The sequence below is a fragment of the Dysidea avara genome, chromosome 10, assembly GCF_963678975.1.
Source record: "Dysidea avara chromosome 10, odDysAvar1.4, whole genome shotgun sequence".
Taxonomy (NCBI): domain Eukaryota; kingdom Metazoa; phylum Porifera; class Demospongiae; order Dictyoceratida; family Dysideidae; genus Dysidea; species Dysidea avara.
In genome coordinates, this window is record NC_089281.1 from 14,115,509 (window position 1) to 14,139,404 (window position 23,896).

The 23,896-nt window shown below is 38.8% G+C and overlaps 3 protein-coding genes and 1 long non-coding RNA gene across 5 annotated transcripts; 2 read left to right on the plus strand and 2 right to left on the minus strand.

Annotated features, from left to right (window-relative positions):
- Nucleotides 1-63: 63 nt before the first annotated feature.
- Nucleotides 64-7,580, plus strand: LOC136236238 (acid phosphatase type 7-like). Its single transcript, XM_066026365.1, has 12 exons — nt 64-306; nt 683-883; nt 932-1,114; nt 4,877-4,902; nt 4,955-5,056; nt 5,115-5,177; nt 5,782-5,896; nt 5,974-6,078; nt 6,519-6,579; nt 6,633-6,772; nt 7,220-7,354; nt 7,398-7,580. Exons 3-11 carry the CDS (start codon nt 1,073-1,075, stop codon nt 7,331-7,333), a joined length of 768 nt encoding a protein of 255 aa, XP_065882437.1. The 5' UTR covers nt 64-306; nt 683-883; nt 932-1,072; the 3' UTR covers nt 7,334-7,354; nt 7,398-7,580.
- Nucleotides 4,809-11,322, minus strand: LOC136236241 (uncharacterized). 2 transcript variants are annotated; one of them, XR_010692039.1, is made up of 5 exons: nt 10,613-11,322; nt 5,949-6,056; nt 5,769-5,878; nt 5,089-5,407; nt 4,809-5,034 (listed from the first exon to the last, which is right to left on the minus strand). It is a non-coding gene; the product is annotated as an uncharacterized lncRNA (long non-coding RNA). The 2 variants fall into 2 exon arrangements; XR_010692038.1 differs by having other exon boundaries at nt 4,811-5,034; nt 5,769-6,056; nt 10,613-11,321.
- LOC136236236 (acid phosphatase type 7-like) lies at nt 10,666-19,667 on the plus strand. The gene is made up of 12 exons (XM_066026364.1): nt 10,666-10,826; nt 12,110-12,310; nt 12,362-12,544; nt 13,431-13,456; nt 13,507-13,604; nt 13,675-13,737; nt 14,389-14,503; nt 14,560-14,664; nt 14,998-15,058; nt 15,113-15,252; nt 19,259-19,393; nt 19,442-19,667. Exons 1-12 carry the CDS (start codon nt 10,727-10,729, stop codon nt 19,502-19,504), a joined length of 1,290 nt encoding a protein of 429 aa, XP_065882436.1. The 5' UTR covers nt 10,666-10,726; the 3' UTR covers nt 19,505-19,667.
- Nucleotides 19,470-23,884, minus strand: LOC136236239 (ras-related protein Rab-10-like). Its single transcript, XM_066026367.1, has 7 exons — nt 23,657-23,884; nt 23,499-23,559; nt 22,115-22,253; nt 21,960-22,061; nt 21,839-21,904; nt 19,829-19,864; nt 19,470-19,775 (listed from the first exon to the last, which is right to left on the minus strand). The coding sequence occupies exons 1-7, from the start codon at nt 23,802-23,804 to the stop codon at nt 19,566-19,568; spliced, it is 762 nt and encodes a 253-aa protein (XP_065882439.1). The 5' UTR covers nt 23,805-23,884; the 3' UTR covers nt 19,470-19,565.
- Between the last annotated feature and the right edge of the window lie 12 nt (nt 23,885-23,896).

Here is a 23,896-nt window from a genome sequence, read left to right on the forward strand (position 1 = left end):
ATAAAGGGGACCTTCCCTAGGCCGCATGTAAATGCTTAGGTTGTGCACTTGTGGAATAATATATTTGCATGTGTTCGTGCACGTGATTCACACGAGCTGTTGAGGACGCTTGCGAATGCGAAAATCGGTTATCAAATGGCGGCGTTACTTCTCCTGGCAGTTGCTGCTACCATCACTTCAGTGCAGGGAGCAGGAATTTTGAGCAGGCGTTTATAATCTCTAATTAATAAGCGCCGTGGGGAGAAATAGTGGTCTGGCTGCGCGAGACTAGAATTAACCCTGAACAAGTTCATATCTCCGCTACAGGTATTGATTTATTTAATAATTATATAAATTTGTAAATAAGTAGCTAGCTAGCTACATATGTACGAATATACTCATGATTGAGTTTGTACATTAACAAATATATATATTGGTCAGTAGCTAGAAGGCGCACGCGCACAAAACTAATTACACAGTATAGATTTAAGAGTTTATACAGAGTATGAGCTAGTTAGCTACAGGAAATCCGCAGCGACTATATAGATACATTTATGATGTGATGAATGTTAATAAGCATGTAGCTAGCTTGTGCAGATTTCACATTTTAGCTAAATGTGATGAATGTTAATAAGCACGTAGCTTGTGCAGATTTCACATTTTAGCTAGAGTCGCATTTTAGCTACTGCATGTGTAATACTAGGGGACTCCACAGAGATGGTAGTAATGTGGACAACATTTGACACCACCAACACTAGTATGGTACAGTATGGTGAACACAGTAGTAGCATGACTGAAAATGTTAGTGGCAAAATGGTGGAATTTGTTGACGGAGGCAAGGATCACACTGTGAGATACATGCACGCTGTCACTCTAACCGGCCTCAAACCAGCCACCAGATATGGTATGTGGGTGATATACTAACTGATTGTATAGCATAATATTTTATCAGATTACAAGGTTGGTTGTCCTGATAAGTGGAGTAACACCTTCACTATGACAACACTTAATAATGGGATCAACTGGAGTCCTCGATTAGCTATTTATGGTGACATGGGATCCACCAATGCTCAGTCACTATCCAGATTGATAAATGAGACAAGTGATGGACACTTTGATGCCATCCTCCACATTGGTAAGCCAAGAAACGAAATGTTATACAGTATAATATACGGTGTAGGTCTATTTGTGATAAAGGTAGCTACTCTAATACATATTAAAAGGCTATTGGAAATTGTCACCTTAAGAAAAATTTACACAGCACTGAATTTTAACCTTGATTATGCATGCATTAAAAAACCTAAAAGCTTCTTTTTGTAGGTTTTACCAATCAGTTAAAATATCTTGTCATTCAACAGCCATTGTTCCTTGCCATATGGAAAATGCATAAATAAGACAAATTAAAGTGGGCCCATTAGAACCCATAATTTGCCTGACAAACTGGCCCCCTGGTTTCGTACCAGTACCTTCTGCTCCCCTTCCATATATTACAAGTGGCTTCTTACCATCATATGTTGCTTTCTGACTTTGCTGATGGTATTCCACTGTAGGTGACAGGTTAGGAAAGATCAATGCTAGACAAGTTCTGAGTCTATATACAATAGTTCAACTGGATGTCTTTCTGTGGTTGCATGGGCCAGGAGGTAGTTCTATAAATCAGCTGCCAGCTGTTCTTTCAGTGGTAAAGCTGTGCCCATTTTTTCTCATTGCTTGCTTTACTATCTGTACAAACCTTTCAGACTGCTCCATTGGATGCTGGGTGATAGGGAGGAGTGCGAGAATGCTTGATTCCCTTGTTTCTACACTACTCTGCAAATGCTGTGAATTGTGGCCCATTATCACTAAAAAGCATTAGCTTTGGTGTTCGGAGTTAAGAAATTCCACAAATATTTGTGCCACAGACCACAAGGTTATTGATATTTATCCTAAACCACTAATTTCTGCTGCCCGCATTCAGGGGTGGGAATCTTTTCTTTCAGAGTATGATTACTCCATTGAGTACAAGAACACCAAAGTGCTACAAACTGGGGGGGGGAGGGGGCCTCAAATAGTGTATTTAAGGTCTTCCTGGTTGATGGGTTGGCAACAGATATTGCCGCAGAAATGACTAAGGACCTTGTCCCTCTCACATGTGCACCAGTTTGTTTTAGGGGGCTGGCCACAGAAAGGTGCAAGTGATACTGGCATAATTTGAAGCCATTTTATCAGAGAAGGGACCAACTATCAATGGACCAAGGATTTTTAGTGTGGGAAACTAGAAGTCATCATCCTGACTTATTGAGAAGTTGAAAGAGTTGCACTACACACATCCTGAAATTGTAAAAATAAAGTTACTTGTTCGTAGTTACATTTGGTGTCTTGATATTGAAAGTGCTACACAGTGCAATTTGCTCCCAGTGTCCCCACCGGCTGCACAGCTGGTCTTGGGGCTAACATGCCAATGAAACAACTACATGGATACTTTGCAGAAATTGAAGGTATCAAGTGCTGATCATCATTAATGTCCATTCTAAGGAATACCCCTATGCCAGTAACAACAGCAACCACACTTCAGGCACTTTTCTATTTCTGGGCTTAGGACAGCCCCAGGCCATAAGAGCTTGCATCACAAGCCAGTTTGATATGCTTTTGGTGTACATAGTGGACAAATGCTGTCTCACTTGTTAACAGTTCTTAAAGGCAGTATCACATACCTCACTCCAACCCCACTTAATGTCTCTCTAACAGTTCATACAGTGCCTGTGGGCCACGTTAGTAGCAGCCTGTGGAATAAATTTGCCATAATAATAATCCTACAAAGGCTCTTAACTGTGTGATATCCTGTGGTATCAGTGCTTCTTTTATAGCACATACGTTAATTGTCTTCAGTTGGGTGGATTCCAGTGGTATCAATCATGTGGCCTAAATACCTTGGCAAATTTACATTTCTCCTCTTGTGAATGTATTCCACTCTCCTGTGCATGACTTTCTTATGTCATCCAAGTAATATGCCACTGGTAGGCCTTGGTCCATTTACTGACTGGAAGGTGGCTGACCCCGTAGGGCAAACAAACAATAATCCCTTGGGAGTGTTGAATACTAACAGCTGTCCTCATCAACTGGCAGCTGCAACTTTGTTGTGCAAAATGTCCTACCATTGGCAATGGATACAGTTTGGTTTCTACACATTGATTGATCGTGACCTTGAAATCTCAACAAACTCTAATCTTGCTGTTGCTCTTAGGTACAATTACAAGAGGTATAACCCACTCACTGCTGTCAGTCGGTTCAAATTATGCTTTCTTTCTCATTCCTTATAGCTAGCTGGTTGCATCACATATGACTTTTTTGAAAATCGTTTTGACATTCTCTCTGACAGTGATGTGGCTGAGCATCTCCTTATACATTCAACATCTTTCTGAAATTCTGAAAAGCCTATTCACCATACTGTCTGTGTTACTACATAATTGATGTAGCTTTATAGCAGTGAACCAATCATGGCCAAACAGTGCTGGTTTGTGTTTGCCTTCTACAATGAGCAGTGGTAGCTGTACTTGTTGCTCTCCATATTCCATGTCTACCTCCACCTGCCTGACTACTTTCACTTCATGTCCTGAATAACCTCATAAACGTCTACCTTGACTGTGTACATGAGCGAGTGTGTGTCGTGCATGCGTGCATGAGAGAGGTTCACCATTTGTCATAATTCTCCACTACTATTCTGACATGACTGATACTGCTGCTCCAGTATGTAACTCCATGTACATGGTATCCTTGTGTCACTCCTGGTCCACAATTTCAAGTCATCAGTGTCAGTGCCATCTTCATACTTTACTAGTTGATCCAGAGGACTGCTATCTAGATTGGGTGTCACCTGTTTGATTGCCTTGTCAGGAGTTGTTGTAGGTTAGTTGATAACTTGCATACTGCTTGAAGGTGGCCTCTTTCCACACTAATAGCCACAGATGGCATATAATACTGACCACGTTTCCACAGCACTAGTGCATTTCAAGGCTTGCCTGCATGGGAGTTGGTCTTGTTTGTGAAAGGTGAACTGTTCTGCGATGACCGGTGGTTTGAAATGTTTGGTTAAGGCTTCCTTTATCTTCTCCAATGTACAGTCTTTGGGAGCCTTAGGTGCTACCAGGGTCGGGTGCCCAAACCAGTGAGTAGATAGGTGAACTGTTTCTCTTCTTTCACACCGGTTATGTTAAGGATTAGCCATAGAGCAATTCATATCAGTGAGGCAACTACGTAAGACACCAAATCACAGATTACAATCACATGAGCTTACATGGATGCATGCAATATACACTACAGTTGCCCAAATTCAGAGTTGAATCATACCAATTAAGAATCTACCCGAACTAAGGGCTTAACTGGGCATTTTACAAAGATACATGCGTCCTATTTGTACTTGGATACGTAAATTCACCATATAAGGCTTTCTTCTCTTTTCTATTGGTCACTGTACAAAATGTTATAATATTACCGTATGCACATTTTATCAAGGATTCTGACAAGCTAAACCTCATCTTCGTGAACTGAAATTATGATGCATTGTTTGAAAGATGGTGTTATTTTCCGTAATTTTTAATGTATAGTAAATGTATCAAAGTTTTTTACATGAATGCTGTCAAGCAAATTACACAAACTATTCAAACAGTCACTCAGCTTGCATGCAGTTGTTGCAGTATGACTGACCAGTCTGTTTTAATTTTTTTGTGTATGCTGAGCTATGTCGTTTATGTAGTTACAGTGTAATGTACCCTGGCTAACTGTCCAGAACAGCACGTACAGTACCGAGCTATTTTAAGGGTAAAACTATGACAGTTTTGCTACAATCGTTATTTGTGGGAAGTTTCTTAACTTTTGTTACTATGTGGTATGGACATAAATATCATTTGTATGGTTACAGGAGATTTTGCTTACAATTTTGAAACAGTACGTAAGTTTCCACCAGCTTGTAAACTAATCCACCATAACAATACTAAAGGATCAGTGGTGGGAAGGTTGGAGATGACTTCATGAATGAGATACAAGACATAGCAACAAAGGTACCATACATGACTGCACCTGGCAACCATGAAAAAGCTTAGTGAGTCACCTGACATATGGGGATAATATTACCATTTTTCATATGATGTTCTCTGTAGCAATTTCTCTCACTACATCAACAGATTTGCCATGCCAGGTGGTCAAGCTAACTATTATTATAGGTGAGTGGGTGAACAATAAACAATATAATGATAGCATATTAGGTGAACATCTGATACTATAAAGTGTAGTAATCCCCTGAACAATACCATAAGTGGCAAAAGTTTGGAGTGACTAAACTTTGGCAAATTGAGGAAATTCCCCAAACTTATCAGCTGTTCAGCATATAGTTCCATATTAGCTGCATGGTAAATTTGCCAAACTTTTGTTGTTTACGGTAGATCAACATTCCCTAATAGAGCAGTCAATGAGAACACAGAACTGTAAAATGCATTGTACAAGATTGTTATAACAGTCAATTTATAGACTATACATTTTGAAATGTGTTATAAAATGCTGTGAGCCAATTGAGAGTATATAATGAGTGAAAATTTTGGTCTAAAAGGGCCATGGGATCAATACTGCCCATGAAGGATGGTACCTTATCTGTATTTGTGTGCATATGCATGGACTAGGGAGTGAAGCTGCAGTAAAGAAAAAGCTAGTAATGAAATATTATAGGGGGCTGAGAAATTGCTAAAACAATTAAAGTACTCTATAGAACGTACAACAAAATTAAAATTACCAAAGCAAAAGATACACAAGTCACTAACCATTCTATTCCAGCTGGGATGTAGGGAATGCTCACTTCATCCTCTTCTCAACTGAAGTGTACTTCTATTTTAACTATGGTCCAGAGCTAGTTAGATACCAGTATGAGTGGCTGGAGAAAGATTTGAAGGTGTGTGTGTGTGTGTGTGCATGTATGCATGTGTGTATGTTGAAGAAGTTACCTCATGATGCTAACTGGTGTTACAGGAAGTCAACTCTAGGAAGGACAGACCATGGATCATAACTGGTGCCCATCGACCAATGTACTGTTCCACTGTTGATGTTGATGACTGTAATCACAGGGAGGGCACCGTAAGTGTTGAATGCATAAGCCACCATATGGCTAGTAAATATTTGCTGACTTCTCAACGTAATTATACTCCAGACACATACATTAAACATTAGCTCAATATGGTACTATGGTGGAACATCAACCCCTTGATTATCTGAGTAACAATACAGCTTTGACTGTTTTTAGAGTATATTATCAAAAGATGCATATGTTTTTAATGTTTGCTCCAATTAGCTGTAGCTATCAGATCAATAAATGAACTAATTGATTGAATTGCACATTGCATGCTGTTTGAATAACAGAAACTCCACTGTCTTTATAGACAGATATTTTTCAAAGTTTTGTGGACTGCCAAAGAGTTTCCAGCTTTGGCTGTCATCATTTTTAAAGTAGCTAAATGAATTACCTGAATGGTGAAAATTTAGGAAAGGCAGCTTCATCTTCTACATTTGTTTTACAGGTCAGAACAGGTCACCCATTCTTCCATGAGTATGGTTTAGAGAAACTGTTTTATGATTATGGTGAGTTACTTGCTTTATAGTTTTAGTAGCCATTTTTGATGTGCACCAATTAGGAGTTGATATAGAGTTGTGGGCACATGAACATGAGTACCAACGAATGTGGCCAGTCTACAACAGGACAGTGTACAATGGATCTGACAGTGAACCTTATGTGGACCCTAAAGCACCAGTACATGTCATCACTGGATCTGCTGTAAGTTAGACTGACAAAGCCAAGTGCTTTATAGCAGTTATATGTAGCTATGCACGGCAATATAGATGGTCACATATTTTTGATTCAGTCCCTGTAAAATTCTGCCATATGTGTCAACCACTGTTAAAAGGCTATGAAAAAGTAGTACGTAGTAACGATATATATATATATATATATAGCCACCTGTGTAGAAAGGCCATCCTTCAAAACACGATAACTCTTTAAGTCCAAGCATTTTACAATACAGTATATTTTTAAAATCTGCAAATGTTTAAGATTACAATGGAGAATTTTTCTTAGGAGAAATTTTGCACCATGCAAAATGTGGGGAAAGCATTTTGCGATTTATTCAATTGTAGCTATGTGATACTGCACTATTGTTATTAGTAGCATCTGTTGTTGCAAGCTGTCCAACACTTCATGACCTTATAACTGGTACCATAATAGGGGTATAGGGAAGGTCGCACTCTATTCAGAGAACCAATGCCATGGGATGCTGTGCGTTACTACGACTATGGGTACTCATACCTGACAGTGATCAACTCAACCCATGTGAAATAGCAACAGATCTCAGATGACAAGGTAAACTGGTAACACCTGAACTTGTATGATTTTCAACCTATAGAGTGGCAAAGTTATCGACGATATTATGATAGTGAAAAACAATGGCTACCCAGCTTGGCTGTGAATTAAGTCATGGCCTGTTTATCATTATTTTTATTTAGTAGCTATTGACTGTTAATATGGACTGTAACATTTAGTGCAGCTCGTATTGTCTTTATTGTTTTACAGTAACGGTTAAGCTGGATTCTATTCCAACAGTATCAGTAGTTATTCTATTTGGTAAAGGGATTGAAAGATAGTTGCATGGGTGAGGTATAAAATGCCACCATTTGATTTGACGTTATCAGATTCTGGGACCACTTGTCCATTAGGAAGAATCTGAAACAGACTGAGTCACAATGAACACAACTATGTCCTCTAGAATTATTGCCACTAAATCACACACACCCATAAAACTTCAATGCATGACAGAAACACAATAAGTTGTGGAGAGTATATAGAGTTATATTTCTTGATGTAGTAATGAGTTATAAAATTGTAATTCTCAACTTGCAAGCTGTACTGGTAGTTGTGACATTATAGCCTTTATAGCATAAATGTGCAATTTCAGCTATATAGAATAACATAATGCATGACATGAAGTGAAGCTGAATGTTACAATTGTCTATCACACACTTTTCCATTTCATTGCTCTACCATGAACAAAAATATACTATGTAGTCTTAGAACAGATTACTCGTAAAAAAACTAATAAAGTGAAGAGGCTGGGGATTAGTGATCATTGTGATCAAAGGCTAAAGTGGTAGTTGTGAATGGTGATGGGTTACAGTACATACTGCAAAAATCAAGTTGACCCACTGAAATGGCAACTGAAGCTGTGTACTACAGAGTTGAAGCCAGTGGCGTAGCTACCATTGAGGCAACCGAGGCAGTTGTCTCGGTAAAAACTATGCTCAACTGAACAGGCTGAGCAGGCCGCCTGAGTTTTGGCACCCCGAATTTTCTACTCAAACGTTACTAGATAGTAGACAGCATTACTGTATCACACTCAATAGTATCTATGGCTGTAGTACTAAGCAGGGCCAGAACCCATGGTGACACCGTCCGGCATTGGATGGATAACTTTTCAGCTACTTGCTGAATTTGTAAAAAAATCGAGATACTCTAATAGAGCAGTCATCGTAATATACTGTAATAGAACATTCAGTACAGATTATAGCCACTGTTCTCATTACACTGCTTGGTCTAAATCATTTAAATCAATTCATCATGCATATCATGTACAATTAAAAAATTGCCTCCACATGCCATTTCAAAGCATATATTTTCAAAATTTTCCTTAAGGGAGCATGCCCCTAGACTCCCTAGCTTGACATGCTTAGCACATGCAGTTGAACATCACATCAAAGAGATAATCTCTGATTTTATTTTTTGTTTAAACTCATGACATTCGGAATAGCCGTTCTTCCACATCAAAGTATACTGAGACACATACAAATACACAAGTACAAAACTGAAAAACATACAAGACATGACACATACAAAGCAATACATTTAAATAATACACAAATTAACTATTATTAGTCATACAGTGGGTCTTCGTTAAAGTGACAAATTCTCCATGCTTGTGGGGCACTTCAAATGGTAACTTATTCCACCAGCAAGTGGCACGATGTCAAAAAGACAGCCGCTGACTTAAAACATCATATCAGGTCAATACTGAAAAAGTAGTGTGCATGACTATGACCTCCATTGCAGTCCACAATGGCCTGATCACTCAAAATATCTCCGGAGTTGTCTAATTCAATTTTTGTGTTGAGTGCAATTAATAATTGAAGCATGGTATGCATATACTGTAAGCTGGAACATTACTTATGACATGTAGAAAATGCTCAGAGTCTTCTGACACAATTTCTTCCATCCAACCAGAGAGTCAACCTGCAAATGCTGTACCACCCAATCTGGAAAGTGTGTGTGAATGAGTTGAGTCAGAAGCTGACCCTCTCAATTATTTCAATGTATAAACTTTGCCTCGGTAAAAAATTTTTTCCTGGCTACGCCACTGGAAGCTGTGTACTACAGAGTCTACATGTAGAGAGGAAAATTGTAATTAAATAAATTAATCTGTATATGTGATCGTGTGACTAAATGAAAGAGAATTTGAATCAGGTCAATGGAGGTGGACCCATCCTTCTGACCTATATAAATAGCAAATGAGTTACTTAGCTAGGTCCATAATCTATGGACCATGGAATAACTCTTTGGTGAGTTTGGGGGGGCTGCAGTGTTGGCACAATCTGGCTGTTTAGAGATATACTGGTACCCTAAGAATCTTCTCAACTTCCTCCAGTACTACTGTAAATCAGGAAAATTTTCGTCTATTAAAATTTCGACGCAACAAATTTTCGTCACTGGCATAATCAACGAAAAATTTTTGACAGAATACCTAACATTAATATTTGTATGCGTAAATTATTCGTATAGTTAAAATAATTTGTTGTTTTTATTTTCGTCAATACAGCCAGCACCAAAACTTTTTGACAGCAAATTTTTCCTTTACACACTGTATACACAGCAGACCCATTACCTTTCTATTGCCCTATCCAACATACTGTCCCCCCCAAACCCACCAAAGAGTTATTTCATGGTCCATAGAATGTGGACCTAGCTGAGTAACTCATTTGCTATTTCAGTATATAGGTCAGGAGGATGGGCCAACCTCTATTGATCCGATTCAAATTCTCTTCCTGTTACAAGGAAGAGGAGCCACTCCAAAAGAGAATGTATTTCCCGTCCTCTGCCTGCATCATATCTGGACACTCGCATTGAATGTCATTATTTCTCCAAAACCATTTTTTTGCTGCAATATGGAAGCTTCCTGTGGAATTTTCCATTGCTAAAAGCGCAATCAGGTAAATACTAAAATGAAAGGTTCTGGTGATTGCTAGCTAGACACCATATATTAAAAACATCAAAGTACAGTCTTACTGATTTGGAGTGGCCTAAGGAGAGACTCTGCACTGAAGGGGGTGGCACTCCAATCTTCATCCTTGGTCAAAGTGGTTAAGCTCGAAAACTGCACTTGACCGAATCCTATTTATGTTCATGTTGTTAAAAGTATCGATAGTGGGTTACAAACTATACATGTGCTCTTTGATCAACTACAAGTGACTATAGCTAGTGACCAGGATACAATTATTGGAGTACCACCCCCTTGCACTGTACACACACACATACACACACTCCAATAAAACAAACACATTAAATTAACCATACCCTTTTCTCAACAAAAGGGACCAATATAGATTGATTGGTCTGTTGGTCCGTACAAATACCTACAGATTTAGCATTGCACTGCACGTGATACATCAAAGGAGACGGAGGGTTCAAATGGCGGCATTATTTATCCTTCTGGCAGTTGCTACTACCATCACTTCTTCAGTACAGGGAGCAGGAATTAACCCTGAACAAGTTCATATCTCCGCGACAGGTATCGTTTAGAGGGTAGCATAGATTGTAGGCGCACGTGCACGAAAATTGCGCTACCTTGAGCTCGACCTTGAGGCCCAAGCAGTGTGGCTCGCTGATTTGTATGTCTTCATGCTTAGACTGCATGTTTCTGGGCGTTCAAGTCACCACTGAGTCTGGGATTATTCTGCTTCGATAGGGTCTTTTGATTCCTGTATTCACAGGCTTTAATTTAAGCAGCCATCTCACAGGTTCCTAGCGGTTTAGCATTTGGCCGCATTTATGATGGTGTCTAACGATTGTCACTTGTCACGCAACAAAGGGAAACGAAGGTCGCCGTCTGCTCTTACATAGCTGGGGTCTATGGATCGACACTTTATTGTTGCATGCCTTGCCAGGAATCACATTGTGGTTATCTGTTTCCCGTCCACCTCCCGCATCTGGTTATTGTCAGCTCTAAAATATTGTTCCGTATTCTTCCATTATTTTCCGGTTATTCTTGTATATTATCAAGCTCACTAAAAGCCATCTAGAAACAGTGTCAGCAGCAGCACAAACTTCATGTTTGTGTTACTTTTGACAATTTAAAGGAAGAAAAAAGCTTAAGCATGCTTTTATGCAGGTGTGTCAGACAAATAGTAATAGCTTAAAAAGCTGCCATCTTATAATAAAATAATGGAAATGGACTGCCCGCCCGCATGAAAATATGCCTGAGTCTAGGATGGGAAACAGAGAATTTATTTGGAGTGGCCTTATCAGCATTATCATACCCGGTTGCCGAGTAGACATATACGACCAGGATGTTGTAGATTGTCAGCCACCCAGAAATTAGGCACATCACTGCACATTGGTGGAATGACTTGCCAGATGACATTGTTACTGCTTCCTCCTTCCGTGGTGCTTTATATGATTTTATTTTCTGTAATGATGTTTAATGTATTGTGTATTTTTGTATTAATTGCTGTGCTGTATACTGACTGTCCTTTGTGTGTGTGTGTGTGTGTGTGTGTGTGTGTGTGTGTGTGTGTGTGTGTGTGTGTGTGTGTGTGTGTGTGTGTGTGTGTGTGTGTGTGTGTGTGTGTGTGTGTGTGTGTGTGTGTTGTAATTGTATGTACTTGTATGTATGCTCCTGAGTGGAAGAACGGCTTATAGTGGAATGCAAGACCTTAAATAAAAACCAATCAATCAGTACATGATACCCCAGAGTCTAGCTATATTAGAAGTTTACCATTACCTCTCCAGTGCCAACTTAGAAATTAACCTGTACTTTGTTTATATCTTTTTGTTAATTCCGTGACTACATAGGGGACTCCACAGAGATGGTAATAATGTGGACCACATTCATCACCACTAACACTAGTATGGTAGTGTATGGTGAACATGGCAGCAACATGACTAATAATGTTACTGGTAAATCGGTGAAGTTTGTGGATGGAGGAAAGAATCACACTGTGAGATACATGCACACTGTTACTCTAACTGGCCTCAAATCAGCCACTAAATATGGTAGGTGATATACTAACTGGTTGTACAGTACGATATGTTATGACACATCAGATTACAAGGTTGGTTGTTCTGAAAAGTGGAGTAACACCTTCACTATGACAACACTGAATAACGGGACTAACTGGAGTCCTCGATTAGCTGTTTATGGTGATATGGGATCCACCAATGCTCAGTCACTATCCAGATTGATAAATGAGACAAATGCTGGACACTTTGATGCCATCCTCCACATTGGTAAGCACCTTAAATATCATAGAACTGCATATAGTCTGCTTGCCTTTGTTTTACCTGGCACACCTTGTAAAACATTTTAGAGGTGTTATGAAGGTCTTCAAACTAACTCTGAACTGTTTAGCAACAACTAACATGTTCACTTCGTTGATGTTATATTGACTTTCATGGTCCTGAGCTCAGATGAATAAACACAGTGAAACCTCAATAATTGGCTTCGGTAAAGAAGTGTGGCCTTTTTACTGAGGTCATAAAGTTGTGTTCAGGGTTGTTGGCCACTATAAGTGGTATAAAGAGTTGGCCGCTAACTGAGGTTTCACTGGAAAAATTCTATATCCTTGACACTCTTACGGGATGCCCAAAGGCTCAGATAACCCCACCTTAGAGCACTGAGAACCTTAAGTTTTCCAGCTTGCAGTGTAGAAAGCTACTCAAGCCATTGTTTCTTAATCGTTCATGTTAGAAAACTTTGAAACACAGTGAAATAAACTTTTTTTATCATCATGAATGTTGCTTTTTAGGTTTGGTCCAGCTCGTGAAAACCATAAAATTGTATTTCACGTTTCAGGATTTATGATGCAATACAAGTGTAAGTGTTCAATTGAAATACTCTAATAATACAGTCAGACAGTAGAACAGCCACTCACATACCATTTACTGTACAAAATGTACGTTTGGTCGTTTTCCTTGCAAAAATATTTCAATAGTAAATTGACAAAAAATTCATACCGGATATGACTCTATGTACTGTGTATGTCATGTTGATTGTGTATATCATTGTTCCATTCACAATCCCCTTTTACAATTAAAACTAAACAGTTTTAGTGGGATATAGTAATACAGTGTATACACAATTATGTGGTATTTAGTAGCACTTGTATGGTTGTAGGGGATTTTGCCTATGATTTTGCAACGGTACGTAAGTTACCTGCTTGTAAACTAATTCCACCATAACAACACTAAAGGATGATGGGAAGGTTGGAGATGACTTCATGAATGAGATACAGGAGATAGCAACACAGATACCGTACATGACTGCACCTGGCAACCATGAAGAAGCTTAGTGAGTCGAATTATCTTCCCAGGGAAACCATGACCACTCTTCATATGCATATTATGGTGTTTCTCTGCAGCAATTTCTCTCACTACATCAACAGATTTGCCATGCCGGGTGGTCATGCTAACTATTATTATAGGTGAGTGGGTGAAAAGGGAAGGGCTGGGCCACTGCGTAAGGCTCACTACAATAATGATTCATCACTAATAACAATAGTTACCGTACAAAATTTTTGATGCAACATATTTTGTTGTTTTGATTAAAAGACAAAAAAAAACAACTATTACAGCAAGATTTTTGACAAGAAAATTGGTGTGGCCAGACCTCAAGCAGATGGTCTCAATGTAAATGTACTAGCCACCCCAACCTGAAACTCCTGAGTATACTGAATTGCATTGGAATATAACCTATAGCGTCATGCCCCACCCACAATCTCCTGTGAGTAATGATTTTTTTATTACAGGCAACAAATATATTTTTTTGAAAGCAAGATGTAAAGTAAAAAGCATTACCTAGCAGGCTGTCCAGGAAGGCTTGATGCATGGACTACATACTGAAAATTAATTCTAAAGACAGCCCTGAGAAGTGTTAAAAAGAATTGAAATACTCCTACAAAATACTCCAATAGAGCAGTCAAACATACTGTTCTTCAATGACAATTCACTATACCTGTGCTCTGTTTAAATGAAATAGTAGCAAATAACCTGGTACATACTAACAGTGTTGTGTATATAGTTTTTGTTGTTCATCTTACCTCCTTCACTGAGTATACACTACTGTTCTATTCCAGCTGGGATGTAGGGAATGCTCACTTCATCCTCTTCTCAACTGAAGTGTACTTCTTTTTTCAGTATGGTCCAGAGCTAGTTAGATACCAGTATGAGTGGCTGGAGAAAGATTTGAAAGTGTGTGTGTGCGTGTGTGTGCAACGTACGTTATGATGCAATCTTATATCACACAGGAAGTCAACTCTAGGAAGGACAGACCATGGATCATAACTGGTGCCCATCGACCAATGTACTGCTCCACTGTTGATGGTGATGATTGTAATCGCAGGGAGGGCATTGTAAGTGTTGAACGTGCTAGTGGTAATATATACATATCCATCTACGTAGCGAAAATATCACCTTTATCATTTTTAGCACTACTATCACTGATATCATAGGCATCACCTGTACAATTCAGGTGAATTTGTTGCCGAGTCCTAGTGAAACGAGGAGGCAGTACAAATTCACCTGAATTGTTGTTATTAAAAATGTTTGCCATTAACCTACCATTACAGCCATTTCTTGGCCACCACCTTGGATTTCACATCTTTTTTCACCCTGGAGCTGCACCCTTTTTCACGGCTTGGGCTGTTTTGGTATAGAATGTCTTAAGTTTCCCTCTTTGTTGACAGGTACGAGTGGGCTACCCTTTCTTACATGAATATGGTTTAGAGACACTGTTCTATCATTATGGTAAGTGAGTTCCCTGATTAAGTTGTGGGAGCCTTTTTGATGTGCAACAATTAGGAGTTGATATAGAGTTGTGGGCACATGAACATGAGTATCAACGAATGTGGCCAGTCTACAACAGGACAGTGTACAATGGATCTGACAGTGAACCTTATGTGGATCCTAAAGCACCAGTACATTTCATCACTGGATCTGCTGTAAGTTTAACCAAGAGATATATACTGTATAGCCTTAAATATTTCGAGGGGGAAAAGTTTATTCTTGAAATATTTAGACCTCCATATACAGGGGCGTAGCTAGGATTATTTTGAAGGGGGTTCGGATTTAAAGTGGCCAGAATGTCTTAAGGGGAAGGCCTGGGTGCTTCCCCTAGACCATGTTTGAACGAAAATAATGCATACACAAAATGTGCCCTTAGGCAGTAACATTAAAAGGTGTTTGTGCATCTAACTAGCTAAAACCTACACACTGCTGTTTATGCAACTTATAGAAACTATAAACCTATTGTAAAACTAACTAATCTTCACTTCCAGACAGTATACTGACAGTTTCCTAGTACAGGAAGCCCTCCACACTCGAGTTCCTTAGTTGACAATACTTCTTTCCAGCTACTGTATATACATTATTCTCGGCTGTGGTCCTCCTGTTGATGGTCAGTAACTTCAGACTTGGCTTGTACTCCAATATGTTCGAGACATCACGTGACCACAACATGTAATAAATAAACAAACAATTCATCAGGTAAATATACATCAACAATTCACAGTTCATGCTAACCTGACACATGTATAACACGACCACTCAAGTTTAGCAGATGCTGCCTTAAGCTTGTAATATGTCTCAACCAACCACTGAACAGTCCTTTGCCATTTCACCCGTGCCATTCATCACGTGCGCAATTGATCACGTGATGCAATAGATATGATTTGCATGGTTCAGCATTAATGTGATGTGACCCTCAAGAGTAGTACAGAGGAGCGCCAGTTGGAAAGTAGCTACCAGAGAGCTCCAGGGTTGTAAGATTTGATGTGATTTTTAATTTTTTTAAATTCTGCTTCTTGAAAGGGGTTTGTCCGAACCATCCGAACTCCCTGCCTACGCCCTTGATATAGTCTAATACATTTTGGGAGTGTTTGCAAATCTACGAAAATTTTATTTTTAGTAACATTGCTCAACCTCGAAAAAATTTCCCCTCAAAATATTTAGGCTATAATGGTAGCTGGGACGGGCCTTAAGCAAGCTCCAGTGTTCATGTTTATATGGCTGCCAACATCAGATGAAGCATTATAAGTGCTTCCTTTGAGAAGTCAAAAAGTCAAAATCTTAATATCAAAACTATATCAACTGAATCTATATTGCAAAAAAAAAAAAAAAAAAAAAAAAAAAAAAAAACATTTGACTCCGTCATCAAAGGGTTTTCTAAAAAGCCACAATTCCAGATACCTGATAGTGTGTGATTAGTTAAACTATTGTGATAAAATTTTGGCAACAAAAGGTCGGTGAATAATCATTGGTGGATTATAGTTTGGTGAAGTGCCAAACTTTTCTGTAGATGATCATTTTAAAATGAAGGATTATGGAAAAAAATTAATTAGCAAAAATTTATCCTAACATTCATCATAAGGTGAACCATTTTCACTGCAGAGATTTACACTTAATACACCAGAAATTAATCAAAGCTAGTTGTACATGAAGCCACCTGCTGTCTGACAAGTTAATTAACTTGCTCCACGAGTGACCACATCACCATGCCCATCGCAATGACGATTCTGGTGAGGAATAGTTGGGAAGAGTTGTTTACTATTGTTGTACTAGCAACAGCTGTACATGTTGTTTTCGTGCTTTCTCCAATTACCATCTTGTTACCCAGACAAATAGCTAGTGCTAAAGTGATGCAGCCAGACAAATCCATTTCAGAGGGAGCCAAAATGATGCATTTGATTGTGAAAGGCTGTAAGTTTTGCTATTATTATAATTATTCAAAACTATACCATGACAACTGGATAGCACATAACATCTGTAGCTACATACAGTATTCATAAGGTAAAATCAACATTTGTTTATGCACTATAGTGGAACCTCTCTATTATGGACATTTTGGGACCCAGAATTTTTGGCCACTTTTTGCTATAATATAGAGATTTTCCTCTTTCAGAGGTAAAAAATGTATTAACCAGACCTGTTGGGGACCAAAATTTTTGGGAGGTTTTTTCTATTGCGTCCTTAATTCAGGGAGTTTGTTAAGAGAGGTTCCACTGTAGTTACTATAGTGTTGAGGCATTGGTATGTACAGTGGAACCTGCTGCCACCTGTATAAACCAGCCTAAGTTATGTAGTAATAGTATAGCTAGACTTTTAGTGATGTCAGGGTCTAGCTATGCAACACCATAACTAATATAGGGAAGGCATACCTTGCAAGGGAGATCACAATATTTATTTGACTGCATATTAATTAGGGTGTCTTGGTCTTGATGTTTATAGTAAATTTTCAACTTAATACATGCCACTTGGGAAATTTTTAAACATTAGATCCTCTGAACTGATTTTAGCAGTTTATATATAGTTATACAACGGCCACGAGTGCTCTGCCTGATATAAACGCACGAGCCTGAGGGCCGTTAGGCCCGAAGGCAAGTGCGTTTATACAGGCAGAGCACGAGTGCACGTTGTATAACCGTTATGTACCACTCACCTAATAGGTGGGGAGAGTCTCACAAGACAGCTGTAACACTTAAAAGGCCAGGTTTCTAATATCGATTGTGGGTAACCAAGCCGGACGTTGCGATGACGTTCCCCCTGCAGCCACCTGAGATATTGAAAGCTAGTACGCTATGCGTTATATCACTAACCTGCATTCGCTGTTTGACTCTCATCATGTAGTGCTCAGCATGCCAGCGTGATCACCCAATCGCCATATAGACTAAGCGCCAGACTAATCGCCATAGTGATTCTCTCAAGCGAAAAAAAGCAGCTAAATAGACAGTTTAAGTAAACAAAACCTAGCTACTAAACGATACTAGTCTAATTTTTACTATTCACACTGGCTAAACTCGAATCTGGTGGCATGACAAAACTGGTAACCACAATCGAACGTAAAGGTTAGTATTATTTAGAATATATTTGTTTTATTGAGTCATTGTCGAAGTGGACTACAGTTTTATCTGGGCTAAGATGGCACCAGACTAGTAAGGTGTATAAGTACATTTATATATATGTAGACTAGAGTTGTGGCCACCCGTGTTGGCTTTTTCGATTGCCATTGGCTGCTTGTAAACATTATACGTATTGGTGACGTTATGGCCCACAATCGACCTTTACACGTCAGGCTATAAAAGAATTCGAGTGATCTGTGAAGTGTCTTTCCACCTATTAGGTGAGGTGTCGTAGTGGTCATCGCCACCAGCACTTGTGCTATGCTGCACTAAACCACAGCCAGTGCAATATCTGTATATTGCACTGCAGTCGGTGGTGCATTATAACTTATAATGCACTTGTTGTGGTCTACAAAACCGCAACCAGTGCGTTACAAGTTATAATGCACTCGCTGCGGTCTGCAGCAGTGCAATATACAAATTATGGCACTGGCGGTGCCTTTGAACTGCCCACGCAGAGTGGTACATTTAGTATTATTGAATAGTTGCTTATTAGGGCTAGCTAGTCATGTCTAGTCTTAATGTTATGTTGTGCACAACTGTTGGGTTCTGGCTGTACCCCTGAACAGTGCAATATCCCAATTAGTATGATGACTGTTAATGTATTAGCTGTATAATGAGATTGGTGTAGGAGTGATGATGTAATCATTCTTGTTTATTGCATCACCTCAGTTGTGTATGGCTATACCTTGTCTGATATTTTTCCTCTTTGTGACACCACCATGACTTTCTGCCTACAGCTAGGAATACTAACAGACTCACATGGCTGCAGTACTGCTGCACCCTCCTTTCTGACCATACCATTTACTGGAAAGGAAGGTTTAGTGGATATGGGTTAATACCCCTGGTAAAGGAGGTGTGTTTTTAATAACTCTAGCACGTTATGGTGTGTGTTCTTGAATTGTCCCAACATCTAGTTCTTTGAAGGGAAACAAGGACATTAGCACAATCATAGCAAGTATACCCTCATTACCCTGTATATACCTTCATACTCAATGACTTTAGGAAGTACCCATACTGTTTGGTATTTCATGCCTTCAACTTTTTACAGGGATGTAAAGAGGGTCATGTACTATCTGGTGAACCAATGCCATGGGATGCTTTGCGTAACCGTGACTACGGGTATTCATACCTGACAGTGATCAATTCTACTCACGCTAGATGGCAACAGATCTCAGATGACAAGGTAAATAATTATCACTTCTTGTATAACTTTCAACCTGTATTCTACTAGGGTGGCAAAGTTATTGATGATGTTACGATTGTGAGAAATAATGGCTACCCAGCTTGGCTGTGAAGTCTACAAATACTTCATAAAATATGTGTGTATCACAATATGTAACTGACTACTGCTGCCGCTAACATGGACACCAACGATCTTTATTACTTGAATTGTTGGTGTTATCGTTAGATAGTACTATGCTTGAGTCTGATTGTACAATATTGTTTCCATTATTAGAGACAGGAGTGGAGTGGTAGTTTGGTGGTTCAGTAGATGTGACCTGATTGTATGAGGGTGGTAATGATCCTGAGATTGGTTTAACTGATCCAGGATCCACAGGAGCAATCTGATAAAAACCATAATGTAAAACAGATCACGTTCACAATGTAGTACAAATACCTCTTCAATTATCTTTGCTACTAAACCACAGACAGCCTGCATTGAAAGACAATAAAAAGGAAAAAAAGGAACAAATAATTGTATAAAGTGTGCATAGTACAAAATAAGGAATAAAATCTATATTGTGTGAGAATCGAAACAGTATTGGCAACAACAGCATGAAGTGTACATGGGAGAGGTAGCCTAATCAATGAAAATTGCTTCCTACAAGCATTGTCATCAGTATATCTGGTATCAGTAACTTTCTGATGAGATTTCTTACAATTGTGTGTTCAAAACAAAGATGTTAAAGCACTGTCTAGGTTGTGGATGTTACTAGTACTAGACACTACGTGGTAACATTCTCTTAGGATGCAATTCACCACTCTGCTTTGTGCTGCCGTGTCTACAAATTTTTGAGGTACGTAACTGTTTTGGATAGTGAATTTTAAGATTTTCAGAGTTTTATTTTCACTCATACTATTATATATAGCATAGAGCTAATTCTGATGATTGAGGATGAAAATATCATCACAGGCAGCCTAGCAATTGCAAAACATTGCATCCCTTGGAATTTGTATGTCATCGCCATACATGTGTACAGAAAATACAGCACAAGGGGGCGTGTCAATAGGCTAATACAACACGAGGTGAAGCCAAGTGCTGTATTTGCCTCGAGACACCACTACCCTTCCCGAGTGCTGTATTTTTCGTACACACAAGCATAGGCGGTGCTTTATGTGTTTTATAGTACTTCCTGGTCATCTTGCTTGGAGCAATTTTTTGAGTACCCAATTTTCAGTGATCAGACTATCAGTGAGTTGTCATATAATCTATTTGTAGTCATAGAACGAACTGGTAGGATTAGTTTGGCTATAGTTTTAGCATTTGACAGTGTCACACACGTGATCCATTGTGCTGTCTGTGTAGAGTTGTTGCTTCAATTTTCTATGTCAGATATCAGTAAGTGTTCATGTAATCTATTTCTAGTCCTAGAACTGACTGGTAGGATTAGTCTGGCTAGTTTTAGCAATTTACAATGTCATACACGTGATCAATTGTGCTGTCTGAGAGGGGTTGTTTTCGTAACATTCCTTACATAACTGCACTGCATAACTGTACTGTATTTGCCCTAGTGTACTGTATTTGCCCAAATAGCTGCATAAATGTGCTGTATGAGTCATAGTATAGTTATGCAGCTACTCGGTATAATATGGAAAATACAGCATGCAGTGGCACTTTGATCCCACGCAAAGTGCAATAAGTATACATAAGTATGTAGTGTAGTAGTTATTAGTAGTTCCCTCCAAAATTACAAAGAAAACAGTTTTTTTTGTGTCCTGGTCCGGTGTTGACAGCTGCACAAACTTGACAGCTTATAATAGCCTGTGTGTCCCTCCAGAAGAATAACTTATTAGCAAGATGTTTTGGTGGTGTATTGTGACAAGTGCACTAAAGAGCAAGGAGAAGGCATACAATTGTGTATGACGCTAACTAAACTATCCCACATGGAGAGAAACTTTGGCATTGACAAATGACCATGGATTTCCATCCAAATAACTTGTTTTGTAGACACATCAATTTTACAGTATTTTAAGTGTGAAATATAAAATCTGCTTCTGATGAAGGTTTGCCAAACCGAGTGTAACTCTACCCTATGTCACCGAGCTAGTGCTGTTATTGAGCTACCGAGCTTGGTACATGTGGTATCATTGGCATACCAGCAGTACTGAGTGACCAGTAATAAATCTTAAATCAAAGCTTGGGGAGTCCAAACAAATCTACCAAATCTACACTATTCTGGAGGGATGACTAGTCTGAATGTATAGTTGATCACCACATATAGTCAGCTAGTAGCAGCCATCTATGTGTGTGCATGCTGCGTATAACAAGTATTGTAATGAATTAAGTATGGATTTGCCAAATTTTATTTTGCCAACAACATTGTTTTGCTTGATCTTGATTTGTCAATTTTTTCCTTCACCAAACTGTACAGCATTAATCCATTACTTTGCACATATAGCTTCTTACTTGTTTAACGTTGACAGATGTAGCACAGCTAGTCTCATAAAATGGCATATCATGTTGTTGAGCAAACTATAATTGAACATGCACATACAAGTAACTGAGACAACAGTGACCACTTCAGTACCTGTAGTCCCTGACTATATGTGATCACTCGTTGATCTTCCAAGTCTATCTTGTTACCAATTAATACTATTGGCACCTTAGTATCTTCAAATTGTGGAACACTCTAACAAGTACACAAGTTAGTCTTCACAGAATCGCGTTGTGATGGTAACTCACTTCTTTTAGTTTCTCAACCCATTTCGACAAATTATTGAAGCTTTCCTGGCTGGTAATATCATATGCTAGTAATATCCCATTTGATCTTCTGAAATATTGTGCTGTGATAGAATCATGGTCTTCCTGTCCTGCAGTATCCCTATCAAAACAGGTATAGTTATGTGCTTTGAACCAAATGGGAAGATGGACAGTATTGGGCCAGTACTTTAAAAAATATATATATTACTTGTTACTGCCACTGGATGAAATGCGCTACAGTTATTATTACTTCAGTTTAAAAGTAACTAGTAATAAGTTATAATTATTACGTAACATATAAAGATACTTGGTTAGGTAATAATGTTACAGTAACACGGAGATCAAGATTTTTGATCAACAAAAATACACCTTGATCACTAAAAAGGTGCTTTGATCAGATGACAAACACGCTAGTTAAGAACGGGTGATATTACAGTAACGTGCTAGTGCTAGCTAAGTAACGCATTAGTGCTTTGTTAGGTAATAATATTACAGTAACGAGTAGCAATGCGCTACTTTAGTAATACATTACAATCTGTTAGATATTACCAGCATAAGAAATGTAGCACGTTATATTATTTCGTTACTGCATTAAGTAATAATATTGCATAATGCATTACAAAAGTAACATGTTATGCCCAACACTGAAGATGGATAGGTGGAAAGTCCTGTGTTCAGTTTTGTGTAGCTATAGTAATTAATTAATCTGATAAACATACATCACTCGATAGATAATATAACACTAACAATCAGCTATACTTTATTCTCTTGTGATAGCTACAAAACTAAATATACACATGAATGTGTGTATACTTTTTACTTGAGTTATCTCTTTGTATTGAGATTTAGCTATAGATTGTCTCCAAGAGCTTACAGTAGTAAGCTGCTCACAAGAAATAACTAGTCATGCACGTGGTAAATAGCATGGTAAATTCTCATGCACGTGGCCATTGGAATATAGGAAGAGTTGCATGTGTGGGTGTATGGGTAAATGGTATTCATGGCAGACACAAAAAATATTCTCACATGCCAAATGTTTTGTGGCAAATAACCCCCACACAAACTGTCTGATACACGAGAATGATGCATCATCACCATGTTTGTATCTGCATGGTCATGCAGTGGTGCCTTCTCATATGCAGTCAGCAAAGAGCAAACCAAACTCCACAACTTATCACTCATTTCAGTCATTACTTCATTGTAGCTAGTACATGACCAATTCACCTGACACTAAATTGCGATTGGATAATGAAAGGCTGCGGTCGCAGATGGTTCTACAGGTTGTGTGGAAGTGACCATCCCTTGCTACCATTACAACAGATGGCAAGTACTAGTACTGAGCTGATTCAGTGTCGGACATTCTTACCAGATTTTTAATTGAATTTTCTTTCCTTGCACGATCACGTATTTCATCATGAAGTCCACACCTGCAGGTAATCGTTACGTTACAATAATACAATATTCTGAACACTAAGGTCTTTGTGCAAATGAGCCATGCAGTCGCGCTCGCATGCAGTAGTTTACCTAGTGTACGAATGTGAGTGACGCGAAACTTGTTGGACACGAATCTAGTCAACACTGAAGTCTTTCCAACGAAGCTGTCTCCACATATCAACACTTTTAATAAATAATCATAAGAGAAATCACTGTTCAGTTGGGAGAGGTATGTCATCGTTTAAAGAAAAGTGTGCACACCGTAAATCTCCATTATTTTGTGGACACAATTGGCGCAAGCGCCAATGAAGTTGATGTATCAAGTTGATA